The 23,949-nt window shown below is 41.5% G+C and overlaps 1 protein-coding gene across 1 annotated transcript in view; it reads left to right on the top strand.

Moving 5' to 3' along the window:
* The window catches only part of LOC124552329 (ectopic P granules protein 5 homolog), a 358,669-nt gene that overhangs the window by 205,930 nt on the left and 128,790 nt on the right, over window positions 1-23,949 (top strand). Inside the window, exons 26-27 of the mRNA XM_047126600.1 lie at window positions 9,926-10,103; window positions 22,428-22,631. Coding sequence (XP_046982556.1) covers window positions 9,926-10,103; window positions 22,428-22,631 — 382 coding nt within the window. The remainder of the gene's footprint in view (window positions 1-9,925; window positions 10,104-22,427; window positions 22,632-23,949) is intronic.

Raw genomic sequence — 23,949 nt, 5'->3', positions numbered from 1 at the left:
GATGCACGACATGCTCCATTTCATAAATTGTTAGGGAAGTCACTCTTCCAAGATCCATAAAGTGTGCTGAGAATACCAAATTTCGGGGATTACCTCTCACTACAGACGATACAGTGTCCGACAGACTTCACTTAACGTTCGAGAGCAGTAGTGTTTGCGTGGAGTTGTCAGTGCTAACAGACAAGCAACACTGCATGAAATAACCATTGATATCAATATGTGATGCATCATGAACGTATCCTTTATGTTAGTACAGTGAAATGTGGCTATGTGCTATGGTAGCGGATTACCGCCATGAGTGTCTTCGCTAACAGCACATCATCACCTGTACTGCCTCTCCTGCACTCGTATCCATATCTGTTGAACCCTAGACAACTGTAAAACCTTGGCCTGGTCAGATGAGTCCCGATTTCTGTTGGTACAGGCTGATGGCAGGGTTCAAGTGTGGTGCAGACCCCGTGAAGCCGTGGACCCAAGTTGTCAACAAGACACTGTGCAAGCTCCATAAAGGTGTGGGCTGTGTTTCCAGGGGGTTGACTGAGTCCTCTGGTCTAACTGAACTGCACATTGACTGGAAATGGTTACATTCGGCTGCATGGAGACCATTTGTAGCCATTCATGGACTTGATGTTCCCAAACAACTATGGAACTTTTATGAGTGACAACATGCAATGCCACTGGACCACAATTGTTCACAGTTGGTTTTAAGATCATTCTGGACAGTTCGAGAGAATGATAAGGCCAACTTGATTGTCCATCATGGGACATAATCAAGAGGTCAGTTTATGTAAAAAATTGTGCACTGCTAAGCTGCAACCACTGTGCTGCATTCTATGTAGGCATGACAACCAACTAGCTGTCTGTCCTCGTGAATGGCCACTGACAAACAGTGGCCAAGAAACAAGTGGACCACCCTGTTGCTGAACATGCTGCCAAACATGATATTCTTCATTTCTGTGACTGCTTCACAGCCTGTGCCATATAGATTCTTCCCACCAACGCCAGCTTTTCTGAATGGCACAGGCGGGAACTTTCCTGCAATGCATCCTACGTTCCCATAACACTCCAGGCCTTAACCTCCGTTAGTCACTGTCTTCAACTATCCAGCCCCTTCCCTGTTCCCATTCCATCACTACATAGCCGTCATTCCACCACCACACCCAGTATTTTTATTTATCTCCTTTTCTGCTACTCCCCCCCCCCCCTTTTCTCCCCAACACTCCTCTGCCCTCCGTCTAACCTGCAGCACTTAACTGCCCGCCACTTCCACGATACTATTCCTCCCCCTCCCCACCCCAGCCTCCACCTTACCCCCACCCAGTCGCCACTCCCATCATGCACTGGTGCTGCTGCTCACAGTGTGGTTTCAGTTGCCTGAGACTGCAGTCACGCGTGAGCCTGTGTGTGTGTGTGTGTGTGTGTGTGTGTGTGTGTGTGTGTGTGTGTGTGTGTGAATATTGTTACATTCAAATCCTGCACTGGCATCTCTTTCACAATTATAAAGAGCTGTAAAGACAGCATAGCTCAGTATTTCTGCAAGGGAATTCCAACAGCTTGCGGAATCCATGCCACGTCAAGTTCCTGCACTACGCTGGGCAAAAGGATGTGTGATGATATTAGGAGATATCCCATGACTTTTGTCAGCTCAGTGTACCCTAAAATAACCTGTTATATTAAAGAAGTGGTTGTTTATTTCATCACAACAATACAGCCGGTGGTGCAGCACTGGGCCAGCATTCAGCAGTGACCAATACGTTCGCATTCCAATGGCATAGTTTTCAAAATTTGAAGGTATTTGACATTGAGTTTTCTGGATATCCTGCATTGGGCCTATTTCAGTTATTTTCTAACATAACTAGCGTTCACTGTGTGCATATCCTAAAAATTTGACAAATCACACCAGTTTTTCAAATTTAGTATCTTAAGTCTGATTTTGTCCCTGAACAATGCACTGACTGGCAGTATAAACTTTTCGTTCACAAAATCTAAGCACAGGACTGAGGTGGTTCTTGCAAGTTGACACTTCTGTTTACTTGTGTGCATGATGAGCAGCCAGACTGAGAGAGAAACCCAAGGATTGGGGAATTTTTCTATCAAAATTTTATTACACTGTATTTTGTGATTTTACTACAGTGTCCTATGATGAGTCAGTGGCTGGACTTGAGCAGGTGCATTCTGGATGTTACTCTGTGCGCCACTACCCATACCTGGTTCACTTGGATAGTGTTCCCACATGAGGGTACAACCCTGTCAGCCAGCAGGAAAGCGAAATCGTCACTTGCGGGATGTGGATTGGGTCAGCTAAAAACATCCAGGACACACGGTACCAGCTTTCCTCGTGGCTAGACATGTTTGCTAGTTCCTCTTTAAGAGCGTCGTGCACTCAGTCTAGGTGCGGCAGCCTCCTGACACCGTATTCCATCTCTTTTGGTTTATGCTTTAGTATCAGGGCCTGAAGCAGTAAACTCCAAATGTTTTTGTCTTCGTAAGCACCACTTTGAAATAAAAACAAAACAAATAAACTTTCCATAGCAATTTTATTTTTACCTGAAAGCCTGTAATTTAATCTAGTTTTGTACATAATTCCCACCAATACTAAGGCATATATTGTGTCGTACAACTAGGTTTAAATACCACCCTCATAGAAATCTGTGAGCTCAGCATAACTTTATCATTTAAACGTTCTGTAACAACTGCATAAATCACACTTCTTTACTCTTCCAAGCAATGTCATGGTATGGAAATGGGTGAGAGATTTTAAAGATGGCCATACTAATGAGGAATCAAGTGGGCAACCTTTACTCATTACTGATGATGTGGAGCAGAAAGTTGATGAAAAAGTGAGAGAGAACAGACACTCTATAATTTCGGTGTTATGTGATGAGCTTCCTCAAGTGTCATGAGGTGTGCTTTATGCTACTGCTACAGAACGTAAGTTATTGAAAGCTTTGTTCATGTGGCAGATTTCTAAGAGGATGCTATTCAAAGCTGGTTGTACAATGCGATAAGTGTGTTATTATTGGTAGGAATCATGTAGGAAAGTAGATTAAAGTACAGGATTTCATGTAAAAATCAAATAGCTAAGAAAAGTATGCTTGTTTTATTTTTTTAAATTTTGTTTTTATGGGGATCCACAGCCTCTAAATGCTTAATAAAAGAAAGCAGAACTATGGGACCATAGTAGGCTGTAATATAGGTGATCTTTATTTGAAACATATGATTAGCAAATTTCAATAACTTGTCACTTTCAAGCACCTCATTAAGCTTTTAGAGGCTGTGGATTCTTACAAAACAAAATTTTACGAACTTTGCCTAGTGTGGTATGGGCTACTGTAATTAAGTACCAACATATTTGGATAAAGATGCTGCAGTTGAATGAATGTATACACTTCAGCAAGAAGTGTCTGCAGAAGAAGGTGATACCAAAGTGCTTGAAAGTGACAAGTCACTGCAAATAGCTAACTGTACGATTTAAATAGAGGTCATGTACATTACAACCTACTACATTTTCTTTATGTAATTTTTTTAAAATGGTACTTGCTTAAAAAACACACCCCATTTCTTGAGCACTGACTGAGCTATCCTGATGCAACACACGACCTGCCCTTACAGCTTCACTTCCACCAGTACCTCATCTGCTATCTTCAAAACTTCACAGAAGTTTTCCTGCACATCTTGCGAGACTAACACTCCTGAGGAGAGGTTATTGCAGAGACGTGGCTTAGCCACAGCCTTCCAAAAAAGCTTTAAATATAATTTCAAAAAATTTCTAAACCTTTTTTTCCTCTTACATTCAACACGACAACTCATATCTAAAATAATCTGAAGTTTGAAGCTCTTTTATACATGGCAGTTTGATCCTTTAAAGATTGGGGGTTTACTGGTGCTTCAGAACCCACATTTCTGGCATCTGCGGAACATGTTGATTCAATAAAGATGATAGTTTTCCACTTACACTGTGTGTTGATTAAGAGCTCTCCTTAGAGAACTGTGCAACAGAAACCTCTGAGATCCATGCTATTGTATATTTATTGACAGCCAACCAGTTTCAGTCAAATGAGCATCTTCAAGTCACAGATGAACAATACATCAATACTGCACTGTGTATAGTTTGATAGACTTTTAGGACTCTGTATTAGCTCAGATAAGATAAGTGAGCCATTCACTCAACTGTATACATCAATTTACATCTGAACCTTTGGTGTTTCACAGCAGAAGGCAGCATCTGCTTATGGTCGTGGAGCATCAGCTGGCAACACTGTTGCTAGCATCTGTATAGTTGAATATACATAGTGCATTTAAAGGAATGTTCCTGAGCACCAAATACATTTTATACACTCGCTGAGGGCAAAACTCGACAATCTACTGCAGTGGTCAGCAGACTTCCTGGCCAAAGTTGTATTATAAACTGATGACTCAATTAACTGATCAATAATACCATTGTAGGTCTCAAAAAGCAACTGAGCATCAAAGGGCATAGAGGGTGCCGGGTGTTGAACTCTGCTACCAATTGTGGCATGGCACAGATAGTATTTCACAGTTCGGTTGGAGCTAAGGCAGTGAATACGCTATGCATAACAGCACAACTCGCCAGACATGAAGAAGATAACTGGTTAAGTTGTTGAAACACTGCAGATTAAATTGGAAGTGACAATTTGGCTTAACATCCAAAAGCACACCATTAAAGCACCGCACATCCAACCGCTGGGGTGTGGACACCTTTACTACACATGTTGTGATACGCACACGATATGCCAGTAACAAATAAAACTCTTTTTTTTCCCTGCCTATAACAACCACAAATTTACAACAAAATATTCTCGCATCATAGAACTATGCAACAGACGACAGTGTAAATTTCTTTTGTATTTACCCTTCCAAACCATCAAAATGTTCTTCAATGATTCCTTTACAGCTGCCACACATATTTATTTATCTCTTTCGTGTTTTTGTCTTTTAGGGTACGCTTTACAGTTTTACTTCCAGTATTCTCGTACATTGATTAACACAGTGTCATTATCATTCCTTTTCTCTCCTTACAGTGACCACTTTCTTAGTGGATTCCTCTGTACATCGATTCAGGAAAGTTATTCCTATCCCTAACTAAAACACAGTTCCTTAAGTGCTGCCTAAAACCATAGAAGACTCTAATGACGTAACCATAAAAGCTCTCCTCTGTGGATGTGTCATCTCCCCCCCCCCCCCCCCCCCCCAGTGTTCCTATTTCACCAACCCCTTCGCCCACAAATCTAATAAAGAAAAAAATAATAATAATTCCTGAAGAAGTGTTCATATACCGAGCGAGGTCGTGCAGTGGTTAGCACTCTGGACTTGCGTTTGGGAAGATGAAGGTTCAAACAGGTGTCTGGCCGTACTGATTTAGGTTTTCTGTGATATCCCTAAAATGCTTCAGGCAAATTCCAGTATGGTTCCTGTGAAAGGACATGGCCAATTTCCTTCCCTGTCCTTCCTTAATGTGAGCTTGTGCTCTGTCTCTATTGACCTCACTGTCGACGCGACGTTAAACCCTAATCTCCTCCTCCTCCGCAATCCCTGTTACCTACACCCCATCTCCCAAATTGAAGATGATGCTCTCCAAACATTGGGATTGTCTACAAGTATCACCTCCAAAAGTTTTTCAATACACTGTCATCATACTCAGGCTACAGAATGCTATTACCCAAAATTACCTATCATGTGAACCTGTCCCTCTCACAGCATGTAAACCCTGCCTTGTTGACCTCTTCCAGCTGCCACATACACAAAAATGTCCTCCCAACATCCGACAAACTTCATAACCCAGACAAATTCAGAACCTTGCTATCAACTGTCTTCTTCATCTTCCTTTTTTTAAAAAAAGTCATCAGTCTTCGGACTGGTTTGAGGTGGATCATCACGACATCCGTGCGTGCCAGCCTCTTCTTGTCATACTACCACTTGCACCCAGCATGAGAGACCTGAAAGTCAGAACCCAGAAGGCACTGAATATCATGTTATCCACCATGAGGGGATTAGCATGGCCACAGGTGCTTGTAGGACCAGTCCCATACCCACTCTCTGTGCTAGATGCTGGTGAACCGCTGCTCACTATCTGGTGGCAGCTCCTCATGGTGCATCAGGCATATAAGTTCCTTGCCACTCAGAATTCAGCAGCACGCCATACTGCTGCTCGTCTGTCTCTGAAACACTTTTTCTGCAAACATCCGTGAGCAATATTGCTGCTTGGAATCCCCTTGTAGCCTGTGCTGGAGTCACATGGTGTGTAGCAAGTACAGCTCCAAATCATTGTTTTAACCAGCCTGCCACCCTGGTTACTGCAGAGGCCCAGATGATTTTAGCTTTAGTGCAGTATAGGAGAGGTTGCACTCACTGCGTATGTTTGTAATACATTGTTTTCTGACATTTTAACTGAGAACCACTACTCTGTGGCTGTTTTTTATCGATGTGTGTAAACAAGGGTACTCCATTGGTTGCTGTGTTGTTTTCCACAGTTGTGTCAAAAATTTATGGAACACTGCTGAGAGGTCAATGTGTGTACAAAATCCGGGGACAGCAACCCTTTTGCAATTTTGGAAGGTGATAGAGGCAGCAGGGTTCAGTATTTATGCAGGGAACTTCAAATGACTCTGTTCAGTGCATGCCGCGTCAATTTGCTGCTCTACACTGGGCAAATGGATGTCCGACACAATATTTGGAAGTATCTCATGCTTTTTGTCACTTTAGTGCTTATATAATGTAAGCAGTAACATTCCTATCTCACTTCAGGGGGTACTCTGGAAATTACCATTGCATTTGCCAATTTTATTCCATTAAGAGTGGCTTGTAGAGTTATGTCTGCAAGGTGGTCACGAATCCAGTCACAAATCTGGTCCGATACTGGGTAATTGTATATTTTTCACTGTCTGGCTGTATAGGATGGTGTGAAATTGCTTCCTGACATGAAGGAACATGACATCAAAACTAGTGTCGATCCTAAGTAGTTATAGCTGTTGACTTTCTTCAGCTTTATGCATATAACTGGCTTGTTTCTTCCCCTTGTCCTCCTAAGCACAAATATTGTATTTTCCTCTTACTGACTTTCATCGCCTTAACTTCCAAAGCTTTTTTTCCAGCATTCCAATCTCATCTCCAGCTCATCTTTGTCAGTGCCATGTAACAATGGACCATCACCGAACATTGTATGCTGAGGAGCTGACTCTCTTAACACCTTATGATACAGGGCGTATATGCCCTAGGAAATCTGGGGAAAATGCGTGAACTTTTTCATCTGAGAAAAATCTGTGAAAGACATGGAAACTTTTTAGAATTCCAGGAATTTTTCAGTATTTTAGTGTTCAGTTAAACTTTTCAAATTTTGTTAGTGTAAGAACTGATACTCTTAACAAAGAATTTTACTTTAGCTCTCTAAAGCACAGAATAATACTGCAGCAATAAAGCATAAGTGAGGGAATGTGTACACACAAGCATCTGCTGACAGCAAATTTATCAAAGACTTTAGGATAAAGACAATGCAATACTTCGTAACAACACACTGTTATGCATTATGTTACTTTGAGAATGTGTGATGAGTTTCTTAAATCTGAGAACATGTAAATCTCATTCAGAACTTTACACTTTGAGGACCAGGCGGTTAGAAAAATTTTGGGCTCTGGAGACTAGCCATTTATGCCAGTATTTTACTGGGCAACACATGCTAAGAAACACCAACATTATTTGTCGAACAATGAAAAATGCAGGATGGAATGTAACAATATCATGAGAAGGAAAGTTGCTGCTCACCATATAGTGGAGATGCTGATTTACAGGTAGGCACAACAAAAAGACTTACACAATTAAAGCTTTCAGCCATTGGCCTTTGTCAGCAATAGACACATATACGCACACACACAGACATTAACACAAACACAACTCACACACACGACTGCAGTCTCAGGCAACTGAAACCACACTGCGAGCAGCAGCACCAGTGCGTAATGGGAGTGGTGACTGGATGGGGGTAGGGAGGAGGCTGGGGCGGGGAGGGGGAGGGATAATGTGATGTGGGTGGCAGACAGTGAAGTGCTGCAGGTTAGACGGAGGGCAGGGAGAGGTGGGGAGGGGAGAGGGGAAGTAGCGGAAAAGGAGAGAAGTAAAAAGACTGGGTGTGGTGATGGAATGACAGCTGTGTAGTACTGGAATGGAAACGGGGAAGGGGATGGATGGTTGAGGATAGTGACTAACGGAGGGTGAGGCCAGGAGGGTTACGGGAATGTATGATGTATTGCAGGGAAAGTTCCCACTTGCTCATTTCAGAAAAGCCGGTGTTGTTTGGAAGGATCCATATGGCACAGGCTGTGGAGCAGTCGTTCAAATGAAGGATATCATGTTTGGCAGTGTGTTCAGCAACAGGGTGGTTCACTTGTTTCTTGGTCACAGTTTATCGGTGGCCGTTGATGCGGACAGACAGCTTGTTGGTTGTCATGCCTACATAGAACGCAGCACAGTTGTTGCAGCTTACCTTGTAGACCACATGAATGGTTTCACAGGTAGCCCTGCCTTTGATGGGATAGGTGATGTTAATGACTGGACTGGAGTAGGTGGTGGTGCACAGATGTATGGGACAGGTCTTGCATATAGGTCTATTACAGGGGTATGAGCCATGAGGCAAGGGGTAGGAAGCAGGGAATGTGTAAGGATGAACAAATGTATTGTGTAGGTTCAGTGGACAGCAGAGGGGTGTGAAGGATAGTGGGCAGGACATTTCTCATTTCAGGATACAACAAGAGGTAGTCGAAACCCTGGCAGAGAATGTAATTAAGTTGCTCCAGTCCTGGGTGATACTGAATTTATTATGTATTATATGTGGAAGCTTAGCTTCTCATGTAGCTATACTTTATGTATATTAATTTAAACCATTAACTTTTCCCGTTTGTGTGTTGATGCTACTTAACTGTCATGCTGCTATTGGCTTGTTACATCACATGTCCTGTACTCATTGACTGTGAGATCATACAATATAAGCTATAACTGGCTGACAAAAGTGCATCACAATCTCAGTTTCACACATCTCCGTGGCCGAGGTCACTAGCGCACACTTGGGTGGTGGCACTCGATCTGGGGGTAAGCTGGGTCAAAAAGTGAAAAAGGTTTTCACTGCCAGTATTTGTCTGGCAAGGGGGTATTACCCATCGCCAGACTTTGTGCCGATGTTCTGGTTTAAATACCAAACCTCTCTGCAGCACCTCATGAACTGAGAGCATGTGGCACTGTTGATGGCGATCCATCTGTTGGATGGGGTTGTTAAGCTTGGCAGACCTCTTAGTGCTATTTGCTAGGAGTAGGGTATACAATGGCACCAGATTTCGCCCTGTTCCTTCTCTTAAGCTCATCATCATACAAAACACACACACACACACACACACACACACACACACACACTATTACAAATAATGTTATTGAACATGTTAAAAAACATTGATTTCAATGATTTGGAAGCTATTGTACCATATTTGGTGGAATTCGTATTTATACTTTCATGATATGATAATATGCAGTGTACATGTTGCCACATGTCAAAGATCTTTCCAAAAAAATGTTGTTTTTTGCTGGGTTTTATCTCTTTAAAAGTGCCAGGAAGTTCTACGACCATGTATAAAACTTTTACAATTCAAAGGATTGGTAAGTTTTACAGCTCTGAGGAAAAGTATATTGTCAATTAACACAGAAAAATGTACTTTAACCCAGAAAAAAGTGTATTTCCACCCAGGAACAGTGTATTTTTAATTGGAAAATCTGGAAAAAACCAGGAAAGCTTTTTTGTTGTCCTCATATACATCCTGTGATAATTTGTCAAGGAGCAGATTGAAAATATGCAGTACCTTATTAAAATACACAAATAATAATGGCGAGAATAAAAATTGGAGTTTCATTTGTGTGTTGCCCGCAGCCTTCTGGAGCGGGAGTACAGCCAATACCGCGCACGTGGTAGTGTGGAGGTGACGGCGCGGGTGCAGGACGTGGGCGTGGCGCTGTTCCACCACATCGTGGGACTCTACGGGGAGGACGTGGCTCTCTACCCACCCAGCAAGCAGTTGCTCACCGGCTGCCTCGAGACCCTGGGCCAGGTACGGCAACGAGTGGCACCGGTACTTGTAGTCCTCACGTGACAGAGTCAATTGTTTCCATTGTACCAGAAGGGTGACACTAAAAAGCTGCTACAAGTTCGTGTATACTTCTATTCATTTCTCCTCCTCCTCGGATAACATTGACGTACTGTGGAACACAAAATTCCTTGTGATCTCAGTTTGTTCTTTTATTTTCTTATTGTTATACTCACTTGGTGCCCAATGCTTCACTCACATTCGCGTAGTGATTACAACAAAAATACAGTGTGATTATAATTGAAGTTAAACTTTCAAACCACTGTAGAAATAACATCATTGGTCTAAATGATGTCAACTTGCAATTTATCGGAGAAGGGGGAAAACGTATGGCAGAAGAAAAATAAATAATTACAAAATGTAGCAGTAGATGGCGCTGTAAGCATCATAATTTAATAGTGGTCAACTACAAATGACAAATGACTCATACAACAATGCATAAGGTGTACGTTTGATGTTAAAACAAAGTGTACGACTCAGTGTGCATGGGTGTACATTTGTGGTACTGTTGGTTATGGAAGCCTATCCATCACGGCAAGGTCATATCACATTGGATGGGAAAAATCAGTCTTTAATTGTCCTGAGGCCAAAAACCGCATAAAAAGCCTCACTCACATCGGATTTTAATTGTCCTGAGGCCAAAAACTGCATAAAAAGCATCAGTCAAAATCAAATCGGATTATTAATTTCCGTGTGACTGGTGCAAAGCATGTTCAGTGTGCTGTCCACTGTTTTCTGCAACAAGCTGAAACCGAGAAACAGCATGTTCCACGGCTGATCGAAGTGTTTCCGGGGTCACGTTCAGAATGTGTTGCTCAGTGTGTGCCTTCAAGGCAGCTAAGTTTGCAATCGGAACACTGAACACATCATCTTCCAGATAACCCCACAGCCAGAAGTCACACAGATTAAGATCAGGTGATTGGGATGGCCAAACTGTAGGGAAATGGTGGCTGGTAATTCTGTCATTTCCGAAATGGCACTTCAGCAGCTGCTTAACTGGATTTGCAATGTGCGAAGGTCCGCCATCTTGCATAAAAATGATCCCATCCACGCTGTTGGAGAGCTGGAATGACGTGGTTGTGCCAAAGACACTCACAGCGCTTACCAGTGACTGTACAGGTAACAGGACCGGAAGCACCAGTCTCCTCGAAAAAATATTGCCCTATGATAAATGATGCCATAAACCTGCACCATACACTGACCATTTCAGGATGAAGTGGTATTGGTTGATTTGTGTGTGGATTTTCCATTGAACATATTCGACAATTCTGTGTATTGACATATCCTGTCAGATGGAAGTGGGCTTTGTCTGTTCACAAAATCTTCCACAGCCAGTCATTGTCCACTTCCATGTGAGCAAGAAATTCTAAAGCAAAGTTCTCTGTTACTGGCAGGTCAACAGCAAGCAACTCATGCATATGAGTAATTTTGAATGGATAGCAAAGAAGGATGTTTCATAGGACTTTATGCACAGTGCTCATGGTTATGTCCAATGTTCAGGCAATTCTCCGTGCACTACACGTTTGCACACCACCACTCATCTCCTCGTGCATTGCTGTGGGCACTGCTTCAAACGACGTTTAATCCATTCATTTCCTCCCTCTACCCAGGTTGCACACCAAAAGAACCCATCTTTTCGAATTTCCGAATCATTTTCTCCAGATCCATGACACTCATAAGTCCAACGCTTTTTTTCAAACCCTTCAGGATTTGGAACTTCCGCAGAGTGACATGTGCACAGTCATCATTATTGTAATACAGCTTTACAAGCAGAGTGTGATCCTGCTTTGAAACAGTCATGGCAAATGTTGTAGACACAAAAGAAGGAAAAGCCATGTACCCGGCGTGTTTATACCAACTTCAATGTGTCTTGTGCATGACAGGTGTTTTCATTTACGTATTCTGACGCGTACAGTGCCATCTATTGATCAATTTCCACACAATTTTTTTTCTTATGCCATACGTTTTCCTGCTTTCTCTGATAGTATTCTGTTGGAATTTGACGTAATCCCGACCAGTGGTGTTATTTCTGCAGTGATTTGAAAGTTTAATTATAATCACCCCATAATTTCATAAACATACATCGGGCCCACTGAAAAATTAATGTATTAGTGAGCCATTTCTTTTTCTATGCAATTCTGACAAAGCAAATTTCTTGTGGTGACTGCTAAAATATCTTTCTTTGATTTAGTTTACACTTTCTAAACTTTTCATGCTAATTAAGGCCATAGAGGCATGGTCTTCTCTGAATGTACTTCTGACCAAAAAGTGATTCTAGTTTATGTTAATCCCATCTTTTGAGTCCTTGTGTTGATATTGCTACAGAAACATTAACACGCACGAGATGTGTTAGAAAAGTAATGAGCCTGACAACACTGTGAGCCATCTGGCAATGCTGTGTTGTTCTACTTGTGTAGGATGTTGTGTTCATCCCTCTGAGATGCTCAGTCCAAGTTTCAGCTCTGTACAGCCATCACATCATTTTTGAGAGCTCCATCACTGCAGTTGTGTTTTTGTTGCATCTTACGAAAATGGAGCATCAGAATTTATAACACCGTTATGCCATCAAGTTTTGTATTAAACTTGGGGAATCTGCGAGGTGACCTTTGAAAAGTTGAAAGAGTCCTATGGGAAACATTTCTTATCGACAGCACAAGCTTTTCACTGGCACAAACCATTTTTGGAAGGCTGAGAATGAGTTGAAGATGAACCTCACTCAGGGAGACCTTCGACTTCAAAAACCAATGAAAACATTGAGTGTGTGCATACCGTTTTGATACCAGACTGATGTTTAACAATAAGGATGATTGGTGACCTGTTAAACTAAAACACTTTTACCGTACATCAAATTTTGACTGTAGTTTTGCACATGTGAAAGGTTTGTGCCAAAATGGTGCCAAAAAGCCACACAGCTGAGCAGAAGGACAATCGAAGAAACGTGTGCGTTGATCTTCTTGAGAGAATTGCCGACCACGAATGGTCCAGTTGTGTGATAACAGGTGACAATTCCTGGATTTTTGTATTCAGGCCTTGACAAAGCGCTAAAGTGAGGAGTGGCACACTGAGACATCTTCTTAACTGAAAAAAAGCGTGAATGAGCAAATCAGAGATCAAAACAATGCTGATTTGGTTTTTTGACTGTAGAGGTATCTTGCATAAGGAATTTGTGCCTCCAGAACAAACTGACAATGAAATGTTTTACAAAGATTTCCTTGAAAGGCTCAGGGAAAGGTAGAATTGCATGAGACCGGATATTGTAGACAAGTGGATGCTGCATCATGACAGTGCCTCATGTCACACAGCAACTTCAGTCGTGGAATTTTTTACTTCAAAATCCACTCCTGCACAGCCCCCTATTCACCTGATCTGAGTCCTTGTGACCTCTTTCTTTTCCTGAAATTGAAAACTGTCTTAAAAGGACATGATTTTGGGACTCTGGAGAACATTCAAAAGAATGTGACCGACATATTAAAGACTCTACCAGCTGAAGCCTTTCAGTGCTGCTGCCAAGACTGGTGACGATGACTCTGCCAGTGCATACCTGCTGAAGGGAACTACAGGGTGGCACACGAAATGTGTTACCATTTTGTTTTTGAATAGAAACTTTATTGTCAATACAATCTGAAAGGAACATATACTACAACGAAGAGCCATCCATGGAGATTTGTCTAACTCAGCACATGCTCAATATGTCCACCATTTCGTTTCCTAACTTCCTTCAAATGAACACTGAAGTTAGTGATTACCCTACGACACATGTCGTTCGTAATTTCACTGCAAGCTTGAAGAATAAGTCTTCTCAGCTCCATTAAATCACGTGGATGTTTTGGGAAAATTTTTTCCTTTATGTACCCTCAAAGAAATAAGTGACATGGATTGAGGTCTGGGCTATTGGGGGGCCAATTTTGTCCATCATTGAAGCAACCTGGAAACCTGAGTGAAATGATCCGCATGTCAAAATGCTCGTGTAAAAACTCCAACGCAGTGTTTGCAGTATGTGGTCTTGCCCCATCTTGCATGAACCACTGCGTGTTGAAGGGCAAGGCAGTAGCAAGAAGCTGTGGAATGAAGCTATTGCGAAGCATGCTTAAATAACGCTCGCTGTTCACAGTTTCTTCAAAGAAAAAGGCTCCAATAAGTTCATGACTGGAAATTGCTGCCCAGGCTGTAATCCTCGGAGCATAATGTTGTCGTTCATGAAGCACTTGTGGGTTTTCAGTGGCCCAAAAGCGTACATTTTGTTTGTTAACCACACCGTCTAAATGAAACTGCGCCTCGTCTGTAAAACAAACGTTGTTGAGAGTTTCTTCCCTATCCTCCGCCCACTGAGCAAACAGTAGTCTCTGCTGCTTGTGTTCTTCAGTGAGCTTCTGTGCACAGGTCATCTTGTATGGGTACATATGGAGGTCACTTTTAAGAATGCGTTGAACGGAGCGTCTGGATATTCCCAGTTGCACTGCTGCCTTTCTACACAATTTCCTGGGACTTCTCTGTACAGCAACTCGTACCGCTTCAATATTCTCTGGTGAACAAACAGGCTTAGGCCGAGGTCACTTCGCTTCCAATACTGTTCCTTCCTGTACAAATTTATTGTACAACCTGTGGATGGTCTTCTTGCAAGAGACCCATCGTTTGTTAAACTGTTGTTGAAAACGCCTCTGAGTAACAACAAGGCTTTTCGTTTCATGAAAAAGTAACACAAATGCCGATCGTTGCTGTGTCGTCAGTATTCCATTGTCAGCCATTGCTGCTTACTAGTCTCCTAGCGGCATTATAGTGAACTGCACATCATTTCGTAACTCATTTGTTTTTCCAAGCTCTGCTGGTACTGCTGTAGAGATCCCAGCGGGATATCTAATGTGTGTCGTAAATTGTGAAAGAAACAGTTGGTAACACATTTTGTGCGCCACCCTGTATTTTGAAGGGGACAGTGTTGTTGTTTGAAAAAAATAAAAAACTTTGCTAGGTAAAGAAATCAGTCTCATTACTTTCCTCACACACCTCATATAACTTTTTTTCTATCCGAGATGTCAGATACCAGTTTTCATAGACCAAAAAATTTTAAGATAATGAAATATTTTCTTACAAACTTTCATTCTCTATTCCACCCCATTAGTGGTTGAATTTTTAAAGACACTGAAACACATATTTTCTTATTTGTAATGAGAAGCTAGTTTTCGTAGTTATGCTTTTGTAATGAAGTAGTTCCACGAAAACTTTCATCCCACGAAGTATTTTTGTATTCCCAACCGAGAAACAAAATACAAATTTTCATAGATTTACCTTTAAAAATGCTTTCATAACAAAATATTTTCATAAAACTTTTCATCCCCCTCACCCCCTTAGGGGTTGAATTTCAAAAAACACAGAAACCCATATTTTTTATTTCTAACCAAGATGTCAAATACCATTATTCAGGTATGTAGCTTTAAAAATAGTTTAGTAGGTCTTTAATGATGATTTATTAAAAAGAAAAGAAAATCACCCTCCACTTCAACCTCCTAGGAGTTGAAATCCAAAAATGCTGAAAAATGCTATTTTTTATTTCTGATCAAGAAACCAAATATTAAGTTTTGTAGTTCTAGCTTCAAAAATTGCTTTAGTAATGACATATTTTCAACAAAATTCTTTTTCACTCCCATAGGGGTGGAATTTCGAACTATCCCTTCTTAAATAATGCCTACAGTGTAAGAACAACACCTTCCCCAAATGTTGAGTTTCTCTCCCTAGTCATTTTGACTGAATCAGTGAATCAGGCAGGACATTTCCTTTTACCTGACAGAAATGACACAGTCACATTGAGTGTTTCACAATGCCATCTGGCTTCAGCTAGCCAGGTCATCTTCAGATCGTCAGTAGATAAAAAGAAGAAACAGTGGATTGTTGTAGAACCTATAAAATCTGCCATGTAACTATCTATGATGGTCCCTCCAAAAGAAATGCACATTGTTCTTTAAACATTCAATTTGTTTTGCTGCACTTTTGATGTTTTTACAGTTATGTTGATATATTCTTGAGAAGCAAAATACCAGTTTTCAGTACAGTCTCCATTCCTTTCAACTGCTGTACACCACCATGAAACTAAAGTCTGTATGCCTACACAATAGAAATCAGGACCACTGCTTAGCAACCTTCAAAAAAACTCATCATCTTCAAATCTCAATCTATGAAAGGATTCTTCAGCTCATCACGCGGTGGCAGATCAGGCCATAGGGTGTGTGTTTCAGTGTCTACACAAGCTTTTTGATTTTGGAGCAAACTTTTCTGTGCATACTCACTCTTCCTACTCCCAGTCGGATTGACAGTTCATTCACTGTTATGTGTTTGCAGCCAAAATCAGATTCTGAATACACTGCACATTGTCAGAAGTCCTTGCAGTGCTCAATCTGCTGCTGTGAGGGAAGACCTGAGTATTGGCGTGCTCACTTTCACCGGATAATGTGATTGCTGCCCAATGACTAGTTGTACTGCAATCAACAGTGTCATCTCTGTATACCTTCTTCAATCTCTTGGGGATATTTGTCACCATCTCATTCTTGAAACCCAGGAACCCTATAACAGCATATTGCTTCAATTGAAGATCAGATGCAGCAGCCATCGTGGTGGAGTGCTACAGCACTGTGGCTTGCAGAAAGAGGTTGAAGTAAAGTCGAAACTGAGTTTCTTGTGGCAAATACAATGACTTACACGAATGTAGCCGGCGATGTTGTCAACAGTGTTTTTGACGGGTGCACGTCCTGTCATTTTCAAGGCAAAACTGAAGCAAGTAAGTGCTTTGCAAGAGAATTTAAAACTTCGGTTTAGCAGAACAATTCCAAAAAGATAACACACACTGTAAACACAAGCACCATCATGCAGCCAAAGATGACCGATGTCAGAAGTTATCGATAGTGAAAATTAATAATGAATGAGTGAGATAACATTAACTCTCTCCCTCTGATTTTTGAAAAGGGAGAGAGCAGGATTCCACACAGAATTTAAACAAAAACCTCTATCCCTATTTACAAGGTTACTTGCTACTGTAATTTCAAATGCTTCTTAATAGCTGGGAGTGCATATCAGAATCTCTGAGTTATTAGATTCCATAGGATAACTGGTGCCAAGACAGTATTCTGCAGTAGCAGATTTGCTTGGATGTTGTAAGCAGATGTAATACTTGCAGAGTTCAACAGCCATCCACAGTGCTATTAATCTGACCAATATATGACATGCCACAACTGCAAGGAATGAAGTAAACACGTGTTGTATGCAAACCAAGGTTACCCTTTACGGAACCTAAAAGGACCCTTATCTTAGATGGTGATCGAAAAATACATTTCACATCATATTCTGCAAAATACAACCATTGCTGTTGGAAATGCTTCCTGCATAAGGCAAAAAGCCGTACACTTTGGTGCTACCTCGGTAGCACCAAAAAAATGACCCCAACGTGGGCTAAATCAGGCTGCGAACTATCATGGTCCAAAACAGTGTGAGCCCCGTGAACCAAGTTACAAATTACCCCACGTTGAGCCAGATGGTGACAACTGTCACCTGCAGACACAAGTCAATGTGAGTATGCTTCCTGTAAATGGTGTGTTCCAGTGTAACATCAGCCTTCCCACTGACCAACTCATTAAGGAAGGGAAGCTGCAGAGTCCAAAACACATCCCTCGAATTCTCCCATAAACAGATTGTAATAATAGGTGACAAGAGGCTGCCCATCTTAACTCCATATGTCTGCTCGTAGTATCGATTATTAAATAAAAAGTAAGTGGAAAATCGATACATGTTGGAATAGGTTTGCTAATTTAATACCAAACCTAACCTCAATTAACCATAACAAATGAGACAGAGGAATGCGAGTGAAGAGAGAGAGAGTATCAAAACTTACCAGAATTTCAGTCATTCAAATGCATTCCCTCTAATCGACGTATTGAATCTGCCAAGTTCATAATGCTGTTCTCACACTGTCCAACTATTAGGCTCAACAGAGTAGCAAGGTGTTCCGTTACACAATATTTCAGGGCATCAATGTTACTCACAGTTGGTCTAACAATAAGAGGAACCCCTTCCTTGTGGTACTTCGGAAGACCATATAACTTACGAGGAACAGTGCGATGAAAATTAAGACTCTTGATGTCTTCTATGACAAGGAACTTTTCTTCAGGAGGCCATTAGTCTTTCTCTCAACATTCTTTAGTGGGGTCTGCACCAGTCTTGCAATATGTTGAATCAGAGAGTAAACACTGAATCTCTTGGATATAAACCGCCATGTCCAAAACAATGTAGCACTACCTTTGCTCTGCAAACAGAGGTTTTAAATTCCCTTGCACAGTGCATACCCGCTGCAGTTTTGCCTTGAAAATGATAGCGTGTGCTCACGTCAGAATATCGAATATTGACAGTTTCACCTGGCTGCATTTTTGTAAATTATTTGAAGGTTGAAATAAATTTAAATACAAGCAGGAAGAATGTTTCTATGACTCTGTGAATATCAAAGATGTTGAACAAAAGTTGAATATTTGAAAAAATTGTTGCATTTCTTTTGGAGTGATCCTTGTGTGTAATGGAAACAAAGGTTGAATATTTGAAAAAAAAAAAAATTGCATTTCTTTTGGAGTGACCCTTGTGTGTAATGAAAGAAAGAATAAAATCATATCTAGAGGCAAAGGTGGCAAGCAGTTTCTGTTGCATTGTCAACAGCACTGAACCCAGCAGCAGATAAAGATCGAGGCTTTGTAAGTGCACTGAAATCCTCTGTCTGTCTACTTGTACAAGTTTGCATAAGGAACATCTGCTTTGTAGATTTTGTAGTTATGTTCAGTAGAGTAATGTGATACGATCTTTTAAACAGTTGTTAAAAACATTACAAAATTTTCTTCATCTTCCACATGCATTAAGCTTGTTGTGGCTGTCTTTCGCAAGTATCTGCAAAGAACTTTTTAGGCAACCATTGGGCAGAGGACTATTACAGTGTTGCACAAGAACTACAGCGATCATATCTCTCTATGTTGTGTAACACATCACTTAAACTGCGTTTCTTGAATGATTGATTGGATTTCTCCCCTGAGAACCTTGGCACCATTAATGACGAACATAGAGTACTACTGTTCCTTTATGAAATTTCTCAAATGGAAAAGTGTGATCAATATAAATGAAGCGCTGCAATGATGTCTGAATAATGCTGATCCTTATGAAGTGACATTCCCGAGGCAAAGTATTTCAGGAAATCAGGAAGGACATATAGGGTGTTTCAAAAAGAATATACGTATTTTGTTGTCAGAACTATCAATCCCTGCACCACGGCACAGATATTGGAGGAACAAATACAGAGTCTAGTTTATATTCATTGCTGTTAGATGTCGGTTGTCTTCCGTTTGCTAGGTTACCATCATATGTTGTGAAACAGCTACTCCACTGCAAATATCAAAATATCATTGTGTGTTCTTGAGATTGTGATTGCAGTGCAAAGACATTTCAGTTTGAGGTACCAAACTGATCCTCTGAACAGATGGATCATTCGCAGTTGGTATGACAGTGTAGACAAAGAATGTATGTGTAAAGTAAAGAGTCCTGGCCTCCCTAATGTTTTGTAAGAAAATCTTGCCTGAGTTCAAACTGATTTCCATTGCAGTCGTACAAAATCAACTCGTCATGCCATTTGGGAGTTATAACTGCCTACAACAGTTTTACATGTTTTGAAATGCCAGCTGGTTATGAAGCTGTATGAATTACAACTGTTACAGGCTCTACGCGACGATGACAAATGGAAATATGTGACATTTTCTAATGAGCTTCAGGATGCTATTGACTGTGATAACACTTTTGTACAACACATCATGCTCAGTGATGAAGCGATTTGCTGCATCCATAACACAGTGTGGTCGACAGTTGCTCGCAGCATATCCAATGTAATCAAAGTGATATGTCATTGTATGCTATTCATCTGATCTGGAAGATTCTGGATACAGCCGTGATAGACACAGTCTATCTGATATCCCAACAACCAGAAGTCATGTGGATCTTGAAATGGCATAGAAATGATACAGTCATTACCAAAGGTTTCTTGAAGCAAACTCTTCACTTGACAAGCGAAATGTGGTGTCTCCCCATCTTGCATGAAAATGGTGGTGTGGCCACAGTTGCTTTCTTGCAAAGTTGGAATCACACATTGCACAGGGCGGTCATTATAACGTGCAGATGTCACCATACACCTAACAGACCCGGTGTCATTTCCTTGAAGAAAAACAGCCTGAGAATGAAAGAGCTTCTGAAACCACACCACACAGTCACATAAGCTGAGTTTTGTGAGTGGTCCAGCACAGCATATGGCAGAGTAGAACCCCATGTGTGACAGTTCTGTGCTTTGACGGCAGTGCGCAGGGTAAAATGTGTCTCGTCCATCCGACAAATATTCCCCAGCCACATGTCATTCATTTCCGTGCATGCAAAAACACAAAGGACAAAGTCATGGTGTTGTAGGCTATTTTGATGCTTTATTCGGTGCATATTCTGAATCTTGTATGGATGAAATTTCGTGTGACGAGGGCCTCCCGTCGAGTAGACCGTTCGCCTGGTGCAAGTCTTTCGATTTAACGCCACTTCGGCGACTTGCACGTCGATGGGGGTGAAATGATGGTGATTAGGACAACACAACACCCAGTCCCTGAGTGGAGAAAATCTCCGACCCAGCTGGGAATTGAACCCGGGCCCTTTGGATTGACAGTCTGTCGCGCTGACCACTCAGCTACCGGGGGCGGACATCTTGTATGGATACCAATCTAAAATGCACTGCAGAATCTTTTTTTGAAGTATTGACCAGGGAAGAGAGAATTCACATGGCACAGCTTGAGCTACAGCAGATTCATCAACAGTTGCCTTGCAAATGGGTTCTCTCTCTCTCACTGCTGCGCCATCTAATTCACCTTGGTCTTCAGATTTATTGATCATATTATTTATTGACACCGGGTCTCTTCAGAGCTGTTTCTGCCAGCAATGTTCCTACAATGTAGCACTACTATTGCAGCCGTTCGTATAAAACAGCTTTATCAGCAGTGGACTGTCTTTCTTCTCAATAGCCATTGTGTTTGAATGGAAAACTTCAACCCTTTTTAACCCTTTATGTCAAGAATCACTTCATAAAAGAAATCAGTAGGCATTGCCAAGTAACAGACAGCATACTGACGTCAAAACAAGAAACATTTCACATTCCGACTGCTTACAGCACCTTCTTTTCACCTGCTTGCAGAAAGTGGAACTATTTATTTCAGCATTCCCTGTTAGCACACTGATTAATGAACGTGCCTACAAAATGTTTCAGTGTCTTTCAAAATACACAACCCAGACTGCAGCATTTGGAGCACTGTTAGTTTAATTATAGCCACCCAGTATATAACTTCTTTATTCCCAACTAAAAAAATTATGATGATTGTTGTGTTAGCAGAAGAGCCAACACCGTGTTAGGAGTGGAGGCCGAAATGCACGCGTTTTAGCTCACACAGGCTGGCATGAGGAGGGAAGAACTATACTCATGTGAGGTCTGGAACATGACAAGGAATGAGAATTCAGAAAGCGGATGTAATTAGTTTGATACTTAACTTTAATCCATTAATGATGAACGACGCTCTTGACGGGACATGATTCACAATATTATCTGTTCAGAATAGATTCTTGAAGTAATTATAGTAATTGAATATGGTGCCTTGCTAGGTCGTAGCAAATGACGTAGCTGAAGGCTATGCTAAACTGTCGTCTCTGCAAATGAGAGCGTATGTAGACAGTGAACCATCACTAGCAAAGTCGGCTGTACAGCTGGGGTGAGCGCTAGGGAGTCTCTCTAGACTAGACCTGCCATGTGGCGGCGCTCGGTCTGCAATTACTGATAGTGGCAACACGCGGGACCGACGTATACTAACGGACTGCGGCCGATTTAAAGGCTACCACCTAGCAAGTGTGGTGTCTGGCGGTGACACCACAATGACCACGATTCAATCCAGAATGAATATTTACTGTGCAGTGGACTGCATGCCAATTTGAAGTTGTAGGACAGGTCACGAGTCATGTTCAGATAGCTCAGTCGGTAGAGCATTTGCCTGCAAAACACAGGGGTCACAGGTTTGAGTCCAAGTCTGGCACACAATTTTAATATGCCTGTAAATTCCAGTGATAAAATTTTGTGACCATTCAATTAACATTTTGAATACCGCAAGAATGGTAGCAGTGTTACAGTCTGCAGAAAGGAAAGAATATCAGAATCGTTACTCTGAGCATGTGCACAGTAAAGCAGTGTCCCGTTCTTTCTCCCAGGTGTTTGTGAGTGGTGATGAGAGCCAGGGCTGTCGCCTGCTGGCGACCCTGCTGGAGCAGCCCCGCCTCGCCGGGATCCTGGGCCCACATTTCACGCCGTCTGCCGCATCCACCACCACCTTCCTGCAGATGTACCAGACCGTGGTGGAGACGGCAGCACAGGCCCAGCAGCCCGTCGACCTGTGCTTTGTCCTGCTGTCAAAGGTAACGTGGCCTCTGATTGATTATTCGTGTCTAACGACTTTATCTTATAAGACAAGTTGAAGAATGGTGAACCTATATTTATAGCATTTGTAGGCGCAGAGCAAAATTTTGATGGTGTCGACTGGAACACCCTCTTTGAAAGACTTAGGGAAGCAGGCGCAATGTTCCGCTGGCCCTTTACTGCAATATTAGGTATTAAAGTAAAGTCTGATCAGGAGCTGAGACTTCCTATTGTTCAGTCTTACACACCCTGCTGTTTCAGTACACTCGCCAACCTCTTCTGATCAAACTTTGTTTCTCAAAGTGCCACAGTTCCTGCTGGAAGTTAAGAGTGCAAGTGCAAGATCCTATTCTCAAAATAAATATGATGCTTCTGACAATGAATGTATCCTATACTGTACTCTTTTGTACAGTGGCCATTAATTACAAAGTTGTTTTAACATTTGGAACATCACAATTGCATTGAATATGACTAAGTCCACAAATATACAGTGTTATTTAACAGATTCCACTTGAGCAAATGATATCAAGTTCTCTCTTGGCCCTGTAATGTCACAGGCATTGTTACAGCTATTCTTCCTCTGTGGCTTGCACCATATCTCCAAGGCACGAGCCGACAATGCAGAATAAACTGCATTACCAGCAAGTTCCCCGAACACGTTACAGTGTTTATCATCATCCTGCCTTGCAGATACACTGCTCCCATCCATTTTGTGATACATGCATGTAAATTAAACATACATCCAAATAGTAGATGCCTAATTTGTTATGAAAATAAAATTTGTACAGTAGTGATCATCATATGTCAACTTGAAAAGTGCTTGTGCATTATATCACCTCATCAAAGTGATGCGCTACACTATCTGGGGATAAAACATGGATAGTAAAAGGGTACGTACAACTTGTGCAGAAACTGGAGTGCAGTTTAAGAGTCGAACAACAAAAACGGGAAGCAGTAGTTGAGAAGGGATGTGACAAGCTTGTTGTACGTACGGCAAGCAGGGAATAAAACAAAGGAGAAATTTCGAAATGGAATTAAAGTTTAAGGGCAGGTAATTAAAACTTTGACATTTGTAAGTGATGTTGCAATTGTGTCACACATAGCAAAGGACTTGGAAGAGAAGTTGAATAAAATGGCTACTGTCTTGAAAAGAGTTATGAGATGAATATCAACAAAAGTAAAATGAGACTAAAACAGAAGTAGTAGACGAGTTTTGCTATTTTGGTAACAAAATAACTGATGTTGGCTGCAGGAGGGAGAACATAAACTGCAGATTGGCAGTAGCAAGAAAATCATTACTGAAGAAGAGAAATTAGC

The sequence above is a fragment of the Schistocerca americana genome, chromosome 10, assembly GCF_021461395.2.
Source record: "Schistocerca americana isolate TAMUIC-IGC-003095 chromosome 10, iqSchAmer2.1, whole genome shotgun sequence".
Classification (NCBI taxonomy): domain Eukaryota; kingdom Metazoa; phylum Arthropoda; class Insecta; order Orthoptera; family Acrididae; genus Schistocerca; species Schistocerca americana.
The sequence above is the reverse complement of the archived record's forward strand: the minus strand, read 5'-3'. Positions and strand labels throughout refer to the sequence as shown.